Source organism: Panthera tigris, chromosome C1, assembly GCF_018350195.1.
Source record: "Panthera tigris isolate Pti1 chromosome C1, P.tigris_Pti1_mat1.1, whole genome shotgun sequence".
Taxonomy (NCBI): domain Eukaryota; kingdom Metazoa; phylum Chordata; class Mammalia; order Carnivora; family Felidae; genus Panthera; species Panthera tigris.
This window is the reverse complement of record NC_056667.1, coordinates 38642605-38662327: the sequence shown is the minus strand read 5'-3', so window position 1 is coordinate 38662327 and position 19723 is coordinate 38642605. Positions and strand designations below refer to the sequence as shown.

Here is a 19723-nt window from a genome sequence, read left to right as displayed (position 1 = left end):
GGGGGTGCCTAGGTGGCTCAGTTGGTTGGTGGTCAGACTTCAGCTCATGTCATGATCTCGCACTTTGTGGGTTTGAGCCTCATGTCGGGCTTTGCACTGACAGTGCAGAAGCCTGCTTTGGATTCTCTGTCTCTCTCTCTCTGCCCTATCCCTGCTCCAGATCTCTTTCTCTCTCCCTCTCAAGAATAAACATTAAATTAAAAAAAAAAATGGGGGCACCTGGATAGCTCAGTCATTTGAATGTCGGACTTTTGACATTGGCTTAGGTCAGGATCTCATGGTTCATGAGATCAGTCCCCACGTGGATCTCTGCCCTGACAGTGCAGAGCCTGCCTGGGATTCCCTGTCTCTCTGCCCCTCCCCTACTTGCATGAGCTCTCTTTCTCTCTCTCAAAATAAATAAATAAACATTAAAAAAAATTTTAAAGGAAAGGAAATAGATGCTGAGCAGCCAAAATTTACTAATGCCAACTATGACAAGAATGCCTCATTCAAAGAAAGTTAAGTAAATAATTCTGATAGATTCCAACAGTGGACCACCAGTGTATGTCAGGAGCTTTATGTGTATGTTCTTTTTTGAAATTGTAGTTAGTTTTTTTTTAATTTATTTATTTAAATCCAAATTAGTTAACATAAGTGTAGTATTGGTTTCAGGAGCAGAATCCAGTGATTCATCACTTACATATAACGCCCAGTGTTCATCCTAAGAAGTGTCCTCCTTAATGCCCATCACCCATTTAGCCCATCCCTCCACCCACCTCCTCTCCAGAAACCCTTAGTTTGTTCTCTGTATTTAAGAATCTCTTATGGTTTGCCTCCCTCTCTGCTTTTATCTTACTTTTTCTTCCCTTCCTCTATGTTCATCTGTTTTGTTTCTCAAATTCCATGTATGAGTGAAATCATATGATATTTGACTTTCTCTGACTGACTTATTTTGCTTAGCATAATATACTGTAGCTCCATGCATGTTATTGCAAGCGGCAAGATTTAATTCTTTTTGATTGCTGAGTAATATTCCTTTGTATATATATAAATCACATCTTATTTATCTATTCAGCAGTAGGTGGATATTTGGACTCTTCCCATAATTTGGCTATTGTTGATAGTGCTGGTATAAACATTGGGGTGCATGTGTCCCTTTGAATCAGTATTTTGGTATCCCTTGGGTAAATACCTGCAGGAGCATGACCAGCAAGGGGCCATTTCTGGCACTTGCTGTTCTCTGCCTGCAATACTTTTCCTCCAGAAATTCACTGGACTGACTCCTTCTTTCATTTTGATGTGACTTCATCAGAAAGGCCTTCTTTGACAGCCCTATAGAACAAACTTGTGATTCTCCTACTTCACTTTCTATTCCTTTATGCTGCCTTTTTTTCCTTCATACCACTCACTGATCATTGCTACACACACACACACACACACACACACACACACAGTATTTGTCTATTATCTCCCATAAAAGTGTGAACTTTGTTTTACACGCTAATTTATCCTCAGCATCAAGAACTGTGCCTGATAAACAATTGTTTGATGAATGAACAAAACAAACATAATTGGAAGAGTAGTTCTCAGCCAGTATGGCTTTGGCCCAGTCACTTACCTCTCTAAGCTTCAGTTGTAAAATGAAAAGATTGAACCAGATCAAACAGAAACTCCCCTTTGCCTTATTTCTTGCCATCTGAATGCTCCTTGTGTTTGCTTGGTTTTTTTATATATTGTGCTTTTCTGCTAACTTTCTTTTCAAAAAGCACTTTTAAAGAAACTAAAAAAAATGTTTTGAAGACACTGGACTATATAAGCCTAAAAATCCTATCTTTCTATAAAAGTGTATAGTTGTGTCAGTATAAAGAATTTATAGACCTCCCAGATAGATTACAAAGAAAATCTTTCAAAGAACAATTATGTATTTCTTGTTGGAAGAAAATTAAAAGTTCCTCACCCCCCTATGCTTCTGGTTCTTAACTTTCAGGAAGAGGACTTACAAAGTTCATTTACTCATTTCAATTACCAGAAGATTGAGTCTATTTTATTATTTTGATTAGCATAATAACTCTGAAAAGTAGGAGGTTGTGAAATACATGAATTTAGAACTTCTAAGATTAATAAGTCTACTGAAGTATGAAAGCTCTTTTACATATTTTTTTAGCTATGAAGATCAATGGTATAGAAAGGAGTCTGTACCATTCACAGGCAGAAGATGAGTATTGAGAAGTTGACTTAGACATTGTCTTTCATGTGATGAAGACCAAAATGTCAGAGCTGATTCCTATGAGCCAACATTTTAACCAGTTAATTTGTGAGGGAGTGATCTAATGAAACATAGCCAGTGCCCCTTTAGAAGGCAATGGCCTTTGAGTATGGGAGTCACTGAGAACATATTTAAAATCCATTAGTGGCTCTTCACTTCTTTTAGGGTCAGTCTTTACTCCACAACATGGCTTACAAGGCACCAACCATATGATCTGGTCCCTATCTGCCTTTTCAACCTCATCTTTTGCTACTCCCTGACTTATATACTCTCTCATTCACTTACTCACTTACTCACTGACTCACTGATTCAATAAATTTTTGTAGTGATTACATGTACCAAACTTGGGTTAGCCATTAGGGCTTCATGATGTGCAAATAGAGACATGGCCTCACTCTAATGGGATAAGGAAGAATGATGTTAAGCTATAATGAAGTTTGATGCATGTTATCATAGGGTAATACACGGATCACAGGGGCAGAGAAAGAGAATAACTGGTGGTGAAGGAGAGAAAACTTCCTAGAAGAAATGAGACCAAAGAAGTAATTATAGACATAGTAGGCTAGACATAGTTAGACACTTGTTAGTAGACTCCTGTGGTTTTACAACTTAGCTTACCTATAGACTTAGTCCCAGCCATGTAAGGGGTTCAGTCCTATTCTGTACATAGTCATAAGAGACACTGGCAGAAAGTTCCTTCCTTCCCAGAATTTTTTCTTGGAATCACGACTAAGTCCTAACCTAATTCAGCCTCCTAGCCAGGATAATGGATCTTTGCCTTTCCTTCTGATTCCTGTGTCAGGCCCCATTCCTGACCTAACACTTGTTATGACCCTGATAACCTGCTGTGTGTTGCTTAATCTGTCCTTCTGGGGTCTTGGCAGCTGTCATAAAACCTCGGTAATTCTTCTGGCACCATTATGGAAGATTACCCTTTCTGTATCAGAACTTCCCAAGGTTGTGTCATATCTCAGTCTTTGTTTTTTTGTCAGTGCTTTGCTTCCTTCAAATGCCATACCTTCCAGCCTGCCAGTCCTTATGCATCCACAGGTCATCAAGTCATTACCACTTTTCACATGGAGCAATAGCCTGGTCCAGCTTCCTCATCCACTGGAGACCGACATCCTAAGGGATATCTCCTTAACATTTCCATTCTTTTCCCCATGTATTTATGCCAGCCTTTCATTCCTGTTAAAGTAGGTCTTACTCCTCATTCCCTTTGTCATAGTAGGAAAGAATAATTTGGTGTGACCTGGCTTGAAACCGTGTATGTATATTATCTCTGGAAAGTAATCCTGCTCTCCTCCTTTCACTGATTCTGATCACATCTTAATCCACTCAAGACTGTGATTGTACTTCTTGCCCTGGAAAGCTGGAAGTCACTTGCTATCCATGCCTCTGTCCCTTCTCAGTTTTCCCTTGGCAATCTACTTTCTTTGTTGCTGACTCATTCTTGGCTCTAACATCACTATCTCTCATGCCCTATCCCCCTACACTTGGAACCTAGTTTGGGGACCAGATAACTTTTCACTTTGCTTTTTGACTAAGCTCCTTGGATGTAGCAACCTGGAATTTAGGACATTTTCTGGCTTTCTTGGACTCCAGTCCACTGGAATCTACTCTCATGATCTATTCCTTAGACTTTCTACTGAGGTCTCAGTTCATTTTACTTAGTGAAAAGGTACTCCCTGTACTAGGACTTCGGGTTGAGTAATGAATCAGAAATACTCCAGATGGTCCTGCTTCTCTATATTTCTTTATCTAATGCTAAGCCCCCAACCCCTCCCCCCCCCCACTTTGGTCATGCCTAGCCTGGCAGTGCCCCACTCAGTGAGTACGGGGGGACAGCCTATAACCACTCTATACTGGGAAGCCACTATGATGAGAGCCCTCCTGTTGAGTAGACCACACTGAGTTCTACTTTTACAGTCTGGAAGGCCTTCCGGTGACTCCTCACATGATAGTGCTGCATAACAATGAATCTTCTGGCTTAAAAGCTCTGATCTGATGGTTGTGGAAGCAGAAACCTGAAGAATCCAGAAATAAATCAGGGAACTACATTATGTGAGAGAGGAAATGAGAGGAGGCCTTTGTCTAGATGATTAATATCTTTATCTTTTCTCTGAGAGAGGCACTGTGTGAGGTCTTGCAAAATCTAACTAATGGAACAAGTTAGAAGCCCTTCCATGACAATACCCACCCCTACCTAGCTCTGCTGGGAACCCAGTAGCCCACTGTGGGTTTAAACTCCTTGTCCCACGCAGGCCACCAACAATCAGCCTTCTTACCTTCCTTCTCTGTCATTATCCCCTCACCCATACATATTTACTCCATTCAATTAATAAAATTTACTATAAGTCTACTATGTGTCAGGTACTGTGTCAGATGCTAGGTTATTCACTGGTGAGCAAAAAAACTGATGTTGTCCCTACCCACATAGAAACTACAACCTACTGGAAACATAAACTGCAAGTAAACAAGTACAAATACACATGTAATTATAAATTGAAGTAGTGCTTTTAGGGAAAGGATCTAGTTGCTTCAAGGGAGACTAACAGGAGAGTTTAATTTAGATGGTGATAGGGAAGATATTATCTGAGGTAAAACAAAAATGAAGGGTAGATGTCACTAGGAAAAGGAGGGAGTTAGTGTGGAGAACTGGATAGATAGAGGGAAAAGTATTTAAAGGTCTTGAGATAGACTATGAACTTGGTTCATCTGAGGAAGTAAGAAAGTCATGTTAAATAGTTTGGATCTCCATTCCAACATAATTGGAAATTGTGTAAGAGTTTTAATACGGAAAATGACATGATCCAATTAAGCTGTGAAAAACTATGTGGAGAGGGGATTGGAGAGGAGAAAAGTGAGAAAAAGGAAGCTGGGCAGTGTAGGAGACTTTTTCAGCAAAGTAGGAAAAACATGGAAATAGAGATAAGTAGAGTTTGGAGATATCTTCTAAAGACAGAATTTAAAGACCTTAATGAGATGGAGGATGTAACAATTTCAGTAAATGATATCAGGTCAAAACCTTAATGTCGTTATTGACTTTGCTTTTACTTTCACATCTCATATTCAGTTTATCCTCAAATACGATAGTGTTTACCCTCAAAATAGATTCCAAATCCTGCAACTTCTTACACAGCTTCCACTCTAACTAAAGCCATCATTATCTTTTTCCTGGACCACTACAATAGCTATCCGACTGGCCTCAGGCTGTCATCCCCCTCCTGCCCACCACAGACTACTCTTCTACTCCAGAGCCCCTTTGAAAATGTAAACCAACTCATTTCATCACCCTTAGTATCTCTACCCCACTGTGGTTTCTCATACAAAATTCCAGTCAGGGCCTGCAGTGCCCTGTAGTCTGGATCCACCCTCCCTTCCTAATTAATTTTGTACCAACCACCTTCTCACTTGTTCCTGTTTCATCACACTGACCTTCCTATTCTAAAGACATAACAAACTTATTCCTGCCCTTGGACCTTTGTGCTTGATTTTCCCTCTGGACCACTATTTTCTTGGATACACATGCACACATACACACACACACACACACACGTACATGGATCATTTCCTTGTATCAGTCAGTTTCTACTAAATGGTTACCTCTCTGACCATCCTAACTAAAATAGCCCCTCTATCACTCACTATCCGTTACTTTGCTTTATTTGTATTCATTACACTTATCATTATCTTACACTATATCATGTATTGATTTGTTTATCTCTTTCTCACTTGAATTTAAGTTCCATAAAAGCATGGAATTTCTTTTTTTACTTCTGCTTTCTCACCATCTAGAAGAATGCAACACGGGAAGCTCTTAGGCAAAATTTGTTGAATGAAAAAAGGAAGGAAAAAGACAAAGAGAGGAAGACATCAAGATTGCCTCTAAGGCTTTTGTCGCGTTCAGTTGAATGGATGGAGATGGTCAGTCTATTTACTGAGTTGGGAGCATTTTCAGAAGTCCGGGTGTGGAGGAGGTCAAGAGGTTGACTTTAATCAGGCTGAATTTTAGGTAACTTTAAGATGTTCAAGAACAGCAATCAGGTTGGCAAATGGATAGGACCACAAAGATTTATCTTCCCAACTGAAAGTGAATGAGGAAACTAAAAATAAAGTTTTGTATATTTTTGGAAATATTCATGTATTAGCTGCCAATTGTTTGACTACATTGGACTTAAAAAACAATTTTCAAAACCAAAATTTGTTCTAAATAAAAAACAAAATAAAATAAAATAAATACATATCAATATGCATTAAAGCAATATTTTTGAAAAACTTATATTTATTTTCTTTAAATCAATTCAGTTACTTTCAGCACACATTCACATGCTTCAACGAGTTTCTTAGCTACATGTGTATCTAGTACTATATCATTGTTATTTTTATGAAGAATATATTTTTTCTAGTCAGGCTTTATTAGTTTTATTTCTCATAACATTGCTTTCAGTCTTCTTCAGACTTGTATTTTATGGTTAAGAAGTTAGAAATTGTTGACATGTTCAATTAATTCTCCTTTGTAGATCAAAATAAACTTAAATAAAAGGCATTATCTCTATAGGTACTGAAGTACCTGGTAAACTTAGAGCAAATTCTTCTAAATAGAAGACATTCTCAGTTTTTTTTAATGGTTTATTATTTATTTTTGAGAGAGAGAGAGAGACAGAGCATGAGCCGGGAAGAGGCAGAGAGAGAGGGAGACACAGAATGTAAAGCAGGCTCCAGGCTCTGAGCTGTCAACACAGAGCCCGACACACAGGGCTCGAACTCACGAACCATGAGATCATGACCTGAGCCAAAGGCAGACACTTAACCGACTGAGCCACCGAGGAACCCCGAGGACATTCTCAGTTGTAAGCTTTTTAGTATTGCAATATATAAACATTTCAGTCCAAATATTTTTGTAGTTACTCTCTTGTTTACTCCCTACAGAGAAATTTTCTTGGATTATTTTTTTTTAATAAAACAACTTTTTTCAAATAAGATGCTTCTTGACTCTTTCAAATTTTCACCAAATGCAGATGCTGCAAAATTGTAGGCCTTCTCAATTTCATTCTACTCTGGCACAACATATTATATAAATATCCAATTCAAAATAGGAGCTTCATCACAAAATTCTCCTCCTAAAGTAAGTTATCCCAAAGTATAATCATTGAATTTCAAAATTCAATCTTGTACTCCAAATGTGCTTTCATCATTTAATTTGTATAGTTCCTCCCATGCTTTTGTAGAGATAAATGTCATGTCTTCTTGTTTGCAAGCTTTGTTTTCAATAATTGCAATTTGATAAAAGCTTTAAAAGCTGAAAAACTTTGGTGCTTCATTGTTGAATATTTGATTAAAAATTTTCAATTGATTTTGAACAAAATGCAACCAAAATTTTGTTCTCATTCAGAGCCTCATTACTAAAATTTAGAGGTCTCATTAGCAACGACAACAAAAACCAAAATCAATGTTGATTAACAAAGCAGCTTATTAAATGTTCAAAATCTCAAATCCTATTGATGGCAGACAGTAAAGAAAATAAGCATGGTCTGCCTTCCTGAAAAAAACAAAAATTTTATGTTTGTGTGGCTTGTTATTAGCTTCATAAAAAATTGTTCATTTACTTTGTGTAAATTTTGAGATACTATAGTTTCTATTTTGAAGGTGGAAAATAGAAGTTTGTTTGGATGCAAGTATGATTTATATGGACACCACAAACCAATTTAAAAAATAAATTTCTACTCCATATGTTTGTTCATTTAACAAGTATTTTGCTTTTACCAAAATTTGTATTCATATTGTTGCAAAAAATAAGTAACTTTATCTTTAATGTTGAACTTTTTATTTTACTGAATTGGCGATGTCATTACCACTAAGACAGTATTTTACCATCAACAGAATGATTTTTTTTTATTTTTTGTAATATATGAAATTTATTGTCAAATTGGTTTCCATACAACACCCAGTGCTCATCCCAAAAGGTGCCCTCTTCAATACCCATCACCTACCCTCCCCTCCCTCCCACCCCCCATCAACCCTCAGTTTGTTCTCAGTTTTTAAGAGTCTCCTATGCTTTGGTTCTCTCCCACTCTAACCTCTTTTTTTTTTCCTTCCCCTCCCCCATGGGTTTCTGTTAAGTTTCTCAGGATCCACATAAGAGTGAAAACATATGATATCTACAACAGAATGATTTTTGAAAAGCTTTACTTTGATTCCATGAATTAGATGAAAATAATTAATTTACATTGTAATTGTTATTTTCTATTTGAAATATCTGATGACACTGATCTAAAGATGCTGGTTTTAGGTCTGCAAATAGTGAAAAGACATTAATGGCTACCACTTTAAAATTTTTCTACTGTTTTTTTTATTTTTGAGAGACACAGCGTGAGCAGGGAAGGGACAGAGACAGAGGAAGACTCAGGATCTGAAGCAGGCTCCAGGCTCTGAGCTGTCAGCACAGAGCCTGACGCAGGGCTCGAACTCATGAACTGTAAGATCATGACCTGAGCCGAAGTCAGAGGCTTAACAGACTGAGCCACTCAGGTGCCCCAATGGCTACCACTTTATATACAAGAAAATTTGGAATTAAAAATGATTGAAATTATTTTAGAGAACAGTCATGTACTTTAAATAAAGTGATACTAACTTCCCTCTGAAGTATGGATTTTCATATATACTACATTTTTCTTCTAAAACAATTTCAATCATTTTTCTTTTATGCTTCTGCTTTTACATGCTTAAATTATAGTCTTTGGGCATCAGTTTTCTTAAAATAACTGTTAAATCAAGTAGATGCTGATGTTTCTTCAGCAGATTTATGTTTTTCTGGTTTTTATGTGGTCATGTTATCAATACACCCCTTACAGTGGATCGTAAATACCAACAAACATTTCATACAAGTTACATGTCCATTACTAAATTTCATGAGAAATGAAAAGTCATCACTGAACATTTTGAAGCATCCACTTTTGTATTTTTGAGCTCATTGCTGGTTAAGGGTTTATTATGAAGTTTTTTTTTTCTTTAAGAGTAACCAAAACCTAAAGTAAATAATTTTAGATTTATACCACATGATGCCAAAAGCTATTAGACTATTCTCTATAAGGACTGCTTAGACTCTATTTCTTAAACATATTCCACATTCCCCTCCCCTGCTCATGCTCTCACTCTAAACAAACAAACAAACAAACAAAACTTAAAAAAAATAAAAGGGAGGTGTTGGTTATATCGGGCATGGGAATCATCAGGAAGAGAAAACAGGGTTGTCCCTTGTCACATATTCCTTTGTCCCCTATCCTACCTATTCTGCCCATTTCATGCCATAAGCACACTTAGTGTGAACTTGGAGTTCATTGTTCTGAACTAAGACATAGTGTGATGCCAACTATTAATCGTACAGAGCATGGTGATAATCACAGTTACATTACTGAGCACCTGTTAACATGCCAGGTACAAATCTCATCTCTAATCTTCAAAACAAATCCATGGGGGCACCTGAGTGACTCAGTTGGTTAAGTGTCAGGTTCTTGGTTTCAGTCTATGTCATGATCTCACAGTTTATGAGTTCAAGCCCTGCATTGGGCTCTGTGTTGACAGTGTGGAGCCTGCTTGAAATTCTCTGTCTCCCCCTCTCTCTCTCTCTCTCTCTGCCCCTTCCCTGCTCACTCACACACTCTCTCTCAAGATAAATAAATAAACAGAAACAAAAAACAAATCCATGAGTGGATATTATTTTAATATTATAGATGTGGAAACCCAGATCCAAGACTACCTGAGAAGTAATGGAAGTAGAATAGAGCCCAAGCCCACATTCTTTCTTTTGTATTCTAACTATATTTCTAAAAGGCATCTACAGTTGGACGTGAACACAGTTCTATTTGTTCAGTCAAAACTCAGCCCTGCCTGACTTATTTATTCATTTATTCAAAGTACTTAGTGAGTGCCTTCTATACACTAGGCTGTATGCAAGGGGATTACAAGGAGATGCTAGTCTAGTTCAGACCTCACACGCTGAACCCTTATTGTTATTCTACCCAGGATGCAGCAAGAAAGTAACTTTAGTACACAACTTAGTGCAAAGATGAGCCATTCCAGCTCTAGCCTGCTACCTCATTTCTGATACTGCCTTATACACTATCCTGTAGCCCAGGATATGATAGTTTTGAAAGTAAAGTCCTTTTCACCTAAGAGTCACAACAACCCTAAGAGGGATATAGGACACATTTTAGTAACCACATTTTATTCCGAGGCACAAAGAGAGGAAGGATCCTTCCCAAGAACCATAGCTATTCCAATATCTTATCGAGGGTCCTCCTCTTGCATCCTCTCGGGAATCTGGATTAGAGAAGATAGAGTACATGACTTAGAGCCTCTCCTTGTGTTGAGAGCCTGTCCCTGGAATTTCTGGCTGCATTAGCATTCTGCCAGCAGCCACGTGTAGGTAGGAATATTGTTGCCGTCCATGACCAGGGGGAATAATCAGTCTCAGCTATTCCCCAATTCTAAACCAGACGAGGTAATTGGGTTTAATTTTAATTTTTTTAATGGCTTGGAATTAATAGAAGCAGCTGCTACCACAGTGTGTGGGTGTCCTTCTCCAGAAGGCACAGATAAAAAAATAAATAAATAAAAACACTACATGTAAAATAAACTATGAAAAATAAACAATACAGTGTGTAGGACAAAAAGGTTAATTCAAGAATCGAGCAGTGTCTTTTTTGTTATCAAAAACTCAGCTGGCAGTATGTAGCTCTGTCTCTCTCCTCCCACAACTAGTGCCCATCAGCCTCTGATAAGATGATAATCAGATTAGACATCCGGTGTAAAAATGTGTTGCCTGTATCTGAGCACTCCCTCACTCTCTCTTTCTCCCCCTCCCTGTGACTCATCAAGAGATTAGCTGTGACAAAGTGTGGTGAAAGATAAGAATAGATATGCTGGTGACAGGAGCACCATTATAATTATTTGGGAGACGATAGGATAGCTCCTGTTTGCCTATGGAAAGGGAAGGTGGATTTATAATGTGGGCATCCATGCCCGCTGCCTGGCTGTGCCAGACACTGGAGAAGAAAAAGAGGAGGCCAACTGACTCCAGCCAGGTGGTAGTCTAGGTTGTTCCAACTAAACGTAGGCTAAAGGCCACATGTTGACATGAATGACAAACCAGAGATTTGGCTGCCCTTATGAAAGGAAGAGGGATGAAGTCTTACCTTAATTTCAAAAATACCTAGAAAACTGGATGCCAGGTTGCTTCTCCCTACCCTGGGTTGATAAAGATGGGAAATGAAGAGACTGTTTCTACAATTGCAATTGTTGGCTGAATTTCAGTGAGCACAGCCTTGGAGTGGTGGGAGAAATGTGTTTATCAGTCAGATAATAGTGTGCATCAAACAGGTAGCATATTATAGGATACAGGAAGTGTTTATATTATATTTGAGTGGCCTTGTTTTGATTCCTCCTTTAGAATTTTTAAAAAAAAATTAGTGTTTATTTATTTTGGAGAGAGAGAGAGTGTGTGATCAGGGGAGGGGCAGAGAGAGAGGAAGACACAGAATCTGAAGCAGCTCCAAGCTCTGAGCTGTCAGCACAGAGCCCGACATGGTGTTTGAACCCATGAACTGTGAAATCATGACCTGAGCCGGAAGTCAGACACTCAACCAATTGAGCTACCCAGGCGCCCTATCTCCTTTAGAATTTATATGAAGAAAAAAAATTGTGTCTACTGTCTAGGAAGAATGTGGGATTGGAACTCATCTGTCCATGTCCATATCTTCTGTTAGATTAAAGAGCAAATTAGGGCTCCTGTCTTTCAGGGTTATTGAGGAGGGCAAGGAATGCTGTTGTTTTAGAGAGCCCTGTGTATTCCATTAGGTCCTGGGCTTCTTCTCTTCTTCTGTGTTCTAGTAACCTCCAAAATGATGTACTGGAATTTGACTGATAGTTGGGAGAGAAGGCAGAGAGTATGGTAAATGGAAAGGAACCATTTTAGTCATTCATTAAGTCATAAATTCACTCACTCATTAATTCAACAAACATGCTCTGAGCTCCTCTTCAGGACCAAGCACTATTAAGTGCTATGGATTTTGAGATGAATTAGAAATATACAAGTGTCTACAATTAGCATTTAGAGCAATTAATTCATGGAGTTGCTGACACAGCTTTCAAAGAGGAAATGTCATTTGAGCTGGGTCTCACTTCTCTACATAAGGATGTACTACGTAGAAAAGTAGGGGAAGGCAATTGCAGAGAGAAGGAACAGCATTTTAAAAGGCATGAAGGTTTTTGAGAACATAATGTATTCAGGGCATGACTCACAGTTTCACATGGAGAGAGCACACTATACATAGATTGGTATGGCTGAAATCATTTATTCCAATTTTTAATCCCTTAAAGTTCACTCACAAATATATTCATTTACCCAATTCATAAGCATTTTTGAGAACCTCTATATGCAAAGCTCTGTATAGGTCCTGCAGAACCAGAGGTAAACAATACATTGTCCCCGCCCTTGGGAGAGGCTCAGTGTAATGATGGAGAAAGGTATATATTCAAATTGATATAATTAGATAGAGGCTATAGTAGAGAGGTATATATAGTATGATTGGAATGTGTTCAGTATTTACTGAACATGTGTGTGAATGTGTATGCTTTGCTCACTCACATGTTCATGCATGACTGGATCTGAGGATGTGAGTTACAGGGTGCCCTCACACATTTGGATGTCCTCTTTAGTCATCAGGATGGACCCACGATGATGGTTTATTCCAACAGCTCGATCAGCCTTTAGTTTCTGAGTCCTGAGAGCACACACTCCAGGTCTTGAATCTCTCTGCATCTCTGGCAGGATCAGATGTTGGACTCTTTCCTTTATGAAGTCTTCTGGGGAGTCGTGGACAGGTTTCCTCTTATGAACAAGAATTCTTGAGGCACTTGGGTGGTTCAGTTGGTTAAGCATCCAACTCTTGATTTCAGCTCAGGTCATGGTGTTGTGGTTCTTAAGTTGAAGCCCTGTATCGGGTTCCACGCTAGTAGGGCAGAGCCTGCTTGGGATTCGCTCTCTCTCTCTCTCTCTCTCTCTCTCCCACTCCCTCTCCCTCTCCCTCTCCCTCTCTCTCTCTCTCTCTCTGCCCCTCCCCTGCTGTGTCTCTCTCAAAATAAATAAATAAACTTAAAAAAAAAAACAAGCATTCTTGACCCCATATTCATTTTCGTCATATCATTGGGATGACAGGAATAACTTCAGAGGATGGTTGTGAGGATTAAAGAACTTAATATATTATAATGTATTTACAATGGCCTACCACATGGTCAATAATATATACATATTAGGAATTATAATAGCTGTTATCATTATTGTTGTATTGTTTTCAGTGATATCTCACACCTGTATTAAACAGAATCAGAAGGCAGCCTTGTCTAACCTAACATCAAGTATAGGAACTTACTTGATGGGATCCCATAAAGCTTCCCATGCTTGCACTCCCTTATAACATGGGCCTTTCTACTTGCCCTTCAGCTGAATATTAAAGAGTCTCTATACCGAGCTACAATCTACCTCCCTATGATGTCTACCATTTATCTTCAGAGATGAGTCTTCTTTTCCTTTTATTACAGCTTTTTAAAATGACCAAGTATTGTTAACTTCTCTGTGAAGAGACGATAGAGAGGAAAGTGACAAAGTGAAAAGTGAGAAAGAGAGGGAAAAGGTGACACTCTTCCTGTCTTCAAGAAGCCTACCTTTCTTTGAAGAAATCTCCACTTACTTTTGGTGTTCATTATTAACAGACATACCAAGTTATAAAACTTACTTTACTATTATGTGTCAAAGTCGAGATAAATTAATGAAGACTGAATGGTCAGAGAAGGATTCAGAGAGGAAGTATGTTAAAGGGTAGACATTTATTTATACATTCTTTTGTCCATTAATTAATTAGTTCATTTAAAAAAATACTTTAGCCTTTATTGACAGTCTACCTTATGCACATCTATGAGTAGCAGTTCACCAAGTAGGTAAGATGACAGGGGAATCACTCCAAGTGAAAGAAAGATCAAATAAAAAGAGATCCCATAAAGGTATGGGAGGAATAGCATAAAATTGTGTTAGGGAGTTGTAAGTAGCTCAGTATGAATAAAACATAGGATCCAAGGAGGAAGAAATGGCTGGTGATACTGGATCACAGGGAGATCTCACGGAGCCTTGTAGGCCAAACCAGAATATGAAGATAGGGAGTTGTTTGAAGAGTCTTCAACAGGAGAGTACTGGGCGAGCAGGTTTTTCTGGAAGCAGAAATAGGGCTATGACTGGATGGCAAAGGGAGAAAGGAGGGTAGCAAGGTACCATAGGAATTATGAGCACAGACTTCAAAGTCACATTAGTCTGCATCTAATATAAGCCCTGAGTATTACTAACCCTGTCACTTCAGGGAATTTTTTACCTCTCTGAGCTTCAATTTTCTTGTCTATGTAAAGGGGATGTTAATAGCCCCTGGCTCATGGGATTATTGTGAGGTTTAAATGATAATGCATATACAACATTCAACATGATGCCTGCGACATAGTAAAAACATAATAAGCAAAATAAGAGAAAAACCAGAAATGCATTACAAATGAGAGACACATGTTTCCTCCTACTTAGTCCCAGTCTTATTTTCCTCTACTCTTTTTGTTACTTGAAAGTCCTCATGAATTTGGCCTACTGAGCCCTTCTCAAATGGATTTTTATTTGTACTCTTAGTAGATTCTAGAAAATCTAAGCCCTGAGCAGCATCTTGACTTTCTTGAATGATTACCCCAGGGCCCATTACCTTCACTCTGTCTGCAAATCAGGTTAGGCATCCGACCCACTCAGGAGAGGAGCTGGGACAGCTGCAAGCATTAGACGAATTCTCTTGATAGCACATAATCAAATTTGGTGGAGATGGTAGGCTCTCAGAGTCAAGTTGCTAAACTTGGGTAGAATAGGAGAAAACTGGGGTGATTGAATTTAAAGCATGGACCCTGATCGGATATACTAGTAAATGAAGAGTTGAGAACATCAGCATCATAACCTGAGGGGCCCGTCACTGTAGGAATCACTAACATATGAAGACATGCTCACCTTGCTCTCAGATCTGTGAGCCAGGGCCTGAAGCTAGGGTCACAGGTCACTAACCAGAGACCTCAAGGCCACTTTCAACTGGCATTCTTCCTGAATGCAAACTGGGAACCCTGAAACTAGGTTAGTCCATCAGCCTCACATTTCTGCATGTTTCAATCACATCACAAATTTAGACTATCATCTGTTCTTTCTATACCCTTACCTCTGCACTGATCTTATCTTGGTTTTCACTGTTCCCTTCTCTATCAAGAACTTTCCACTTTCCACTTTTTCCTCTGAAACTCAGCTTCATGGTAACTAATCTTACTTGGGTTCTCAGTCTTTTCGTCCACTGCTTCCTTTACATCTTCTCTTAGACAAACAATGCTTGGTACATGATACTTAACAAATATTTGCTACATAAAACAATGAAGTAAGACCTGATATCTTGGAGGTCATTATTCCCCCCATTTCCCTCTCAGGAACTGTTGATTCACTTATACTCCATGGACAGAAGTATCAGGAGAGGATGACTTTCCTCTTGACTCCCCATGCACCTTCCAGGCCATTATTTTTCTGCCTCATCACTGGTAGCCCCAAAATTTCAATATAGGAAGGTTTAGGGTAGCAATCAGGCTGGAAAGGAAGAGTGCCTGGGGGAGGGGGCAGCACTTGTCTTAAAAGTTGCATTTACATTACAAGAAGACTATTGTTACCTGTATATTTATCTGTGGTGGCTTTGGGAGTAGGACGTAAATGGATTCTGTTGTGGGCCCAAACACATCCCTAGACAGCCTTTGATACTACCATTGATGTTTATATGAAAATCCCTGTTCCTTTATTGGTTATGCTTTTCTCTCTACCATCCGGCCTTCCTCAGTGCTACCAGGTTCTAACCCATATTAGTTAGACCTTATGTCCCATCACTTAAGCCACTTTTTTCTAAAATAGTCAAATCTGTCTTGTTTTCTACACCTGTGCAGCTACTCTCCTTCTGTCCTTCTGACCACTATCATCGATCCCTTGGACTGGCAGTCATGGTACTTTACTTCTTTCACTCACTTGAAAGGTACCCTGTGACTTCAGGATCATTTTTAAATTCTTTAACATGGTTCATATAGTCCCTTTCTAGTCTGGCTTCTGCCTTCCTCTTCAGACACATTACTCATGGATTCCCTTCTCACTCTTTGTACTTCAGCCACGATGAATTCCTTTCAGTTCCAACATTTGCTTTTTTCTCTCTTGCCTCCTGGCTTTTGCACACACTCATATCTGGAATAGCAGAAGTTCATAATTTATCAAGGACTATGGAGGAGTGTTCTAGGTACTGGACTTGGAATCAGACAGAAACAAATTGGAGTCCCAGCTCTATCATTTACTCACTTGATGTAATGAGTGAGCTCCTTAACTTTCATGAACCTCCATGACCACATTGGCAAAGTGGAATAATACCCACCTTGACCAAATGATTTTATGCGAATTAAATCAGGTACTTGGGGTGACTGGGTGGCTCAGTTGGTTAAGTATCTGACTCTTGATTTCAGTTCAGGTCATGATCTCACAGTTCGTGAGATCAAGCCCCACATCAGGTTCTGCACTGTCAGATTCTCTCCCTCATTTTCTACCCCTTCCCTGCTTGTGCATTCACACTTATGGTCTCTCTCTCTCTCTCTCTCTCTCTCTCTCTCTCTCTCTCTCTCTCATATAAATAAACATTAAAAAAATAAAGTACAATAAATCAGGTACTGAATAAGCCCCATAAACAACCCATACTATACATATTCTGTTCATTCCTTCCTTTCTCTCTTCCCTCATTCCTTTCTCAATCTTTCTTTTCCTTTTTTTCTTCCTTAATTTGCATCTTCTTCCCCTCTCTGCATTTCACTTAATGTCTGATGTTCATGGGACCCAGGGCTACAGGCAAACAATAGAAGCTTGCTGTATGTACAGAATTAGTGTCTTGTAACCTCTGCTCTTCCACAGGAAGCCCACAGCCTTAATTTCCACCCTAGCTACTTAGGCAGCTTCAGAAGGACACCAACGTAGAAGCAAGATTCTGCAACAAACTACTAGCATGTTATAATGCTCTGGGTGCTTTTAACAATTTTCTTCAGGCTGCCCTACCTGGAGTCACCACCATTGTTATTTTCCTCAACCTCATCACCTACACCCTCCTCACACTTTCCTTCACATGCTCCTGGGCCCTATAGCTTTTCAGTTGAATGCCAAGCCCCTACAGATGAGCCTGGCATCCTTCACCCAATGTGCCAGTAGCCCCCAGAAATATACTCGTGTTTTTAGGAGCTTCCAAACTGATTTGAGTGGGTAAGACTTACGAAGCCATCAACAAAGAAGCAAGAGTTGCTGTGAAATGTGGGAGCTGGACTGGCCCAGAATTGTCAATGGATGATCATGGAAAATGTATAGTTTGGGATGGGTTTTGTAAGATTAATGGGGTTTTTAAGAGACAGTAATAAGAGTCATTCACTGCAGGAAAACTGTGAATAGTTTGGATGTCACACATCATGATAGGGTACAGTGAGCCTGTGATGTGGATGAATGTAAAAAAGTTATGGGAATTATGACTGGAACATTTTGCCTTTTCTCATGCATATGTTTCAGAGTTCCTTATTGGAGAATGAGCATGATGACTTAGCAAAACTGCTTACATAGTATATTTGAAGCAGTATTTCCCAAAGTGCTTCTGTGGAAAATTAGTGTCATGTTATGCTCTGTAGAAAAACAATAGTAATAATTTAAAGAAAGTTGAATATTCTTTCCTCCCCCTTCAATATTTACAGTGCACATTAGCTTATTTTAAAAAAAGGTCTGAATTAGCCTTACAATACAAAAACCTGGCTTCCCTAGGAAAAGTAGACCTCCCCTATTTATTTTTAGTATAACATCACACTTTTTTTTCTTTTTTTTTTTTTTTTTTAGAGAGAGAGAACACGAGCAAGCCAGGAGGTAGAAGAGGGGCAGAGAGAGAGGGTGAGAGAGAGAGAGAATCCCAAGCAGGCTCCACGCTCAACACAGTCCCAATGTGGGGCTCAATCCCATGACCCTGGGATCATGACCTGAAGTGAAATCAAGAGTTGGATGCTCAGCTAACTGAGCCACCTAAATGCCCCTTACATCATACTCTTTAGTTGCCCTCAAGGTGCTTTAAGAGTCTGTAACTGTTTAATGTATTTATTTTTAATATTTTATTGACTTCTTCCCCACCAGAATATAGACTGCATGAGGATAAACATGTTGCCTCTCTTATTTACCATTATACATCAAGAATCTGAGTTTCCCTGGGGTGCCTGGGTTACTCAGTTTAGTTAAGCACCCAACTCTTGGTTTTGACTCAGGTCATGATCTCATGATTTGTGAGATCAAGCCCCACATGGGACTCTGTGCTGAGAGTACGGAGCTTGGTTGGGATTCTGTCTCCCTCTCTCTCTGCCCTACACACATGCATTCTTTCTCTCTCAAAATAAATAAATAAACATTAAAAAAAAAAAAGAATCTAGCTCATTGCCTGGGCATGTAATGAGTGCTCCAAATAATAGTAAACAATGATTAAAACTTGTTCATCTTTGTTTACCTTTGCATTGTCCAAACATTTGATAAAGGGTAGAGCTGGAATTTGAATAAAGTGCTGCCAAATCCTGGACTCCTTTTGACCATAGGTGGTACGGTTGTTGTTCCCAGACACCACCTAGACTTCTTGATGTTACAGTTTTTTTCTCTTGGGCATTTATTCCTGTTTATTACCTTTGAAGCTTGAATGATTATCTGATATGCCCAATTTTTTTTCTTTGTATCTTTCAGGCAAAGGCTGCCACCTAAAAATGTTTACTACTACCGGTGTCCGGACCATAGGAAGAATTATGTGATGTCCTTTGCATTTTGTTTTGACCGAGAAGAAGATATTTACCAATTTGCTTACTGCTACCCATATACATACACACGCTTTCAGCATTACCTTGACAGCCTGCAAAAGAGAAACATGGATTACTTCTTTCGGGAGCAGCTGGGTCAGAGCGTGGTAAGGCCTAGTCTGAAACAGGCAGCCTTGGGAGAAGTGCTTAGCAATGGGTTTTTATAGAATGCAAATAATAGATATTGATTCTTTGCATATGCTCTGGAACTTTTATGAATAGTTATTTTTATTGTGCCATTCTTTGCCTCTGTGGCTAACAGGAAGTCACAGAATAAGATATGAGGCAAATGCTTGTCCTTCTGAATGAAGCTGATAATGCTAACAAAATACAAAAATTTTAGTGTCTCCCAAAAACTCTGAGAAAAAAGAGGGAAGCTTCTACTAGGTGTTACAAAAGGCATGAAAGCATTTTATGAGTGGGAGTCTCTGAGATAAAACATACATTTGTCTTTTAATGAATGCAACTTGTCTGCAGTGCAGG

At 39.0% G+C, this 19723-nt stretch overlaps 1 protein-coding gene across 17 annotated transcripts in view; it reads left to right on the top strand.

Moving 5' to 3' along the window:
- LOC102965268 (BEN domain-containing protein 5) overlaps positions 1–19723 on the top strand; it is a 1451018-nt gene that overhangs the window by 918686 nt on the left and 512609 nt on the right. For all 17 annotated transcript variants that reach the window (XR_006221402.1, XR_006221404.1, XR_006221403.1 and 14 more), the window contains one exon: positions 19131–19347. Coding sequence is in view for 14 of the 17 variants with exons in the window: in XM_042997075.1 (XP_042853009.1) it covers positions 19131–19347 (217 nt within the window). In the remaining 3 variants the exon portion in view is untranslated. The remainder of the gene's footprint in view (positions 1–19130; positions 19348–19723) is intronic.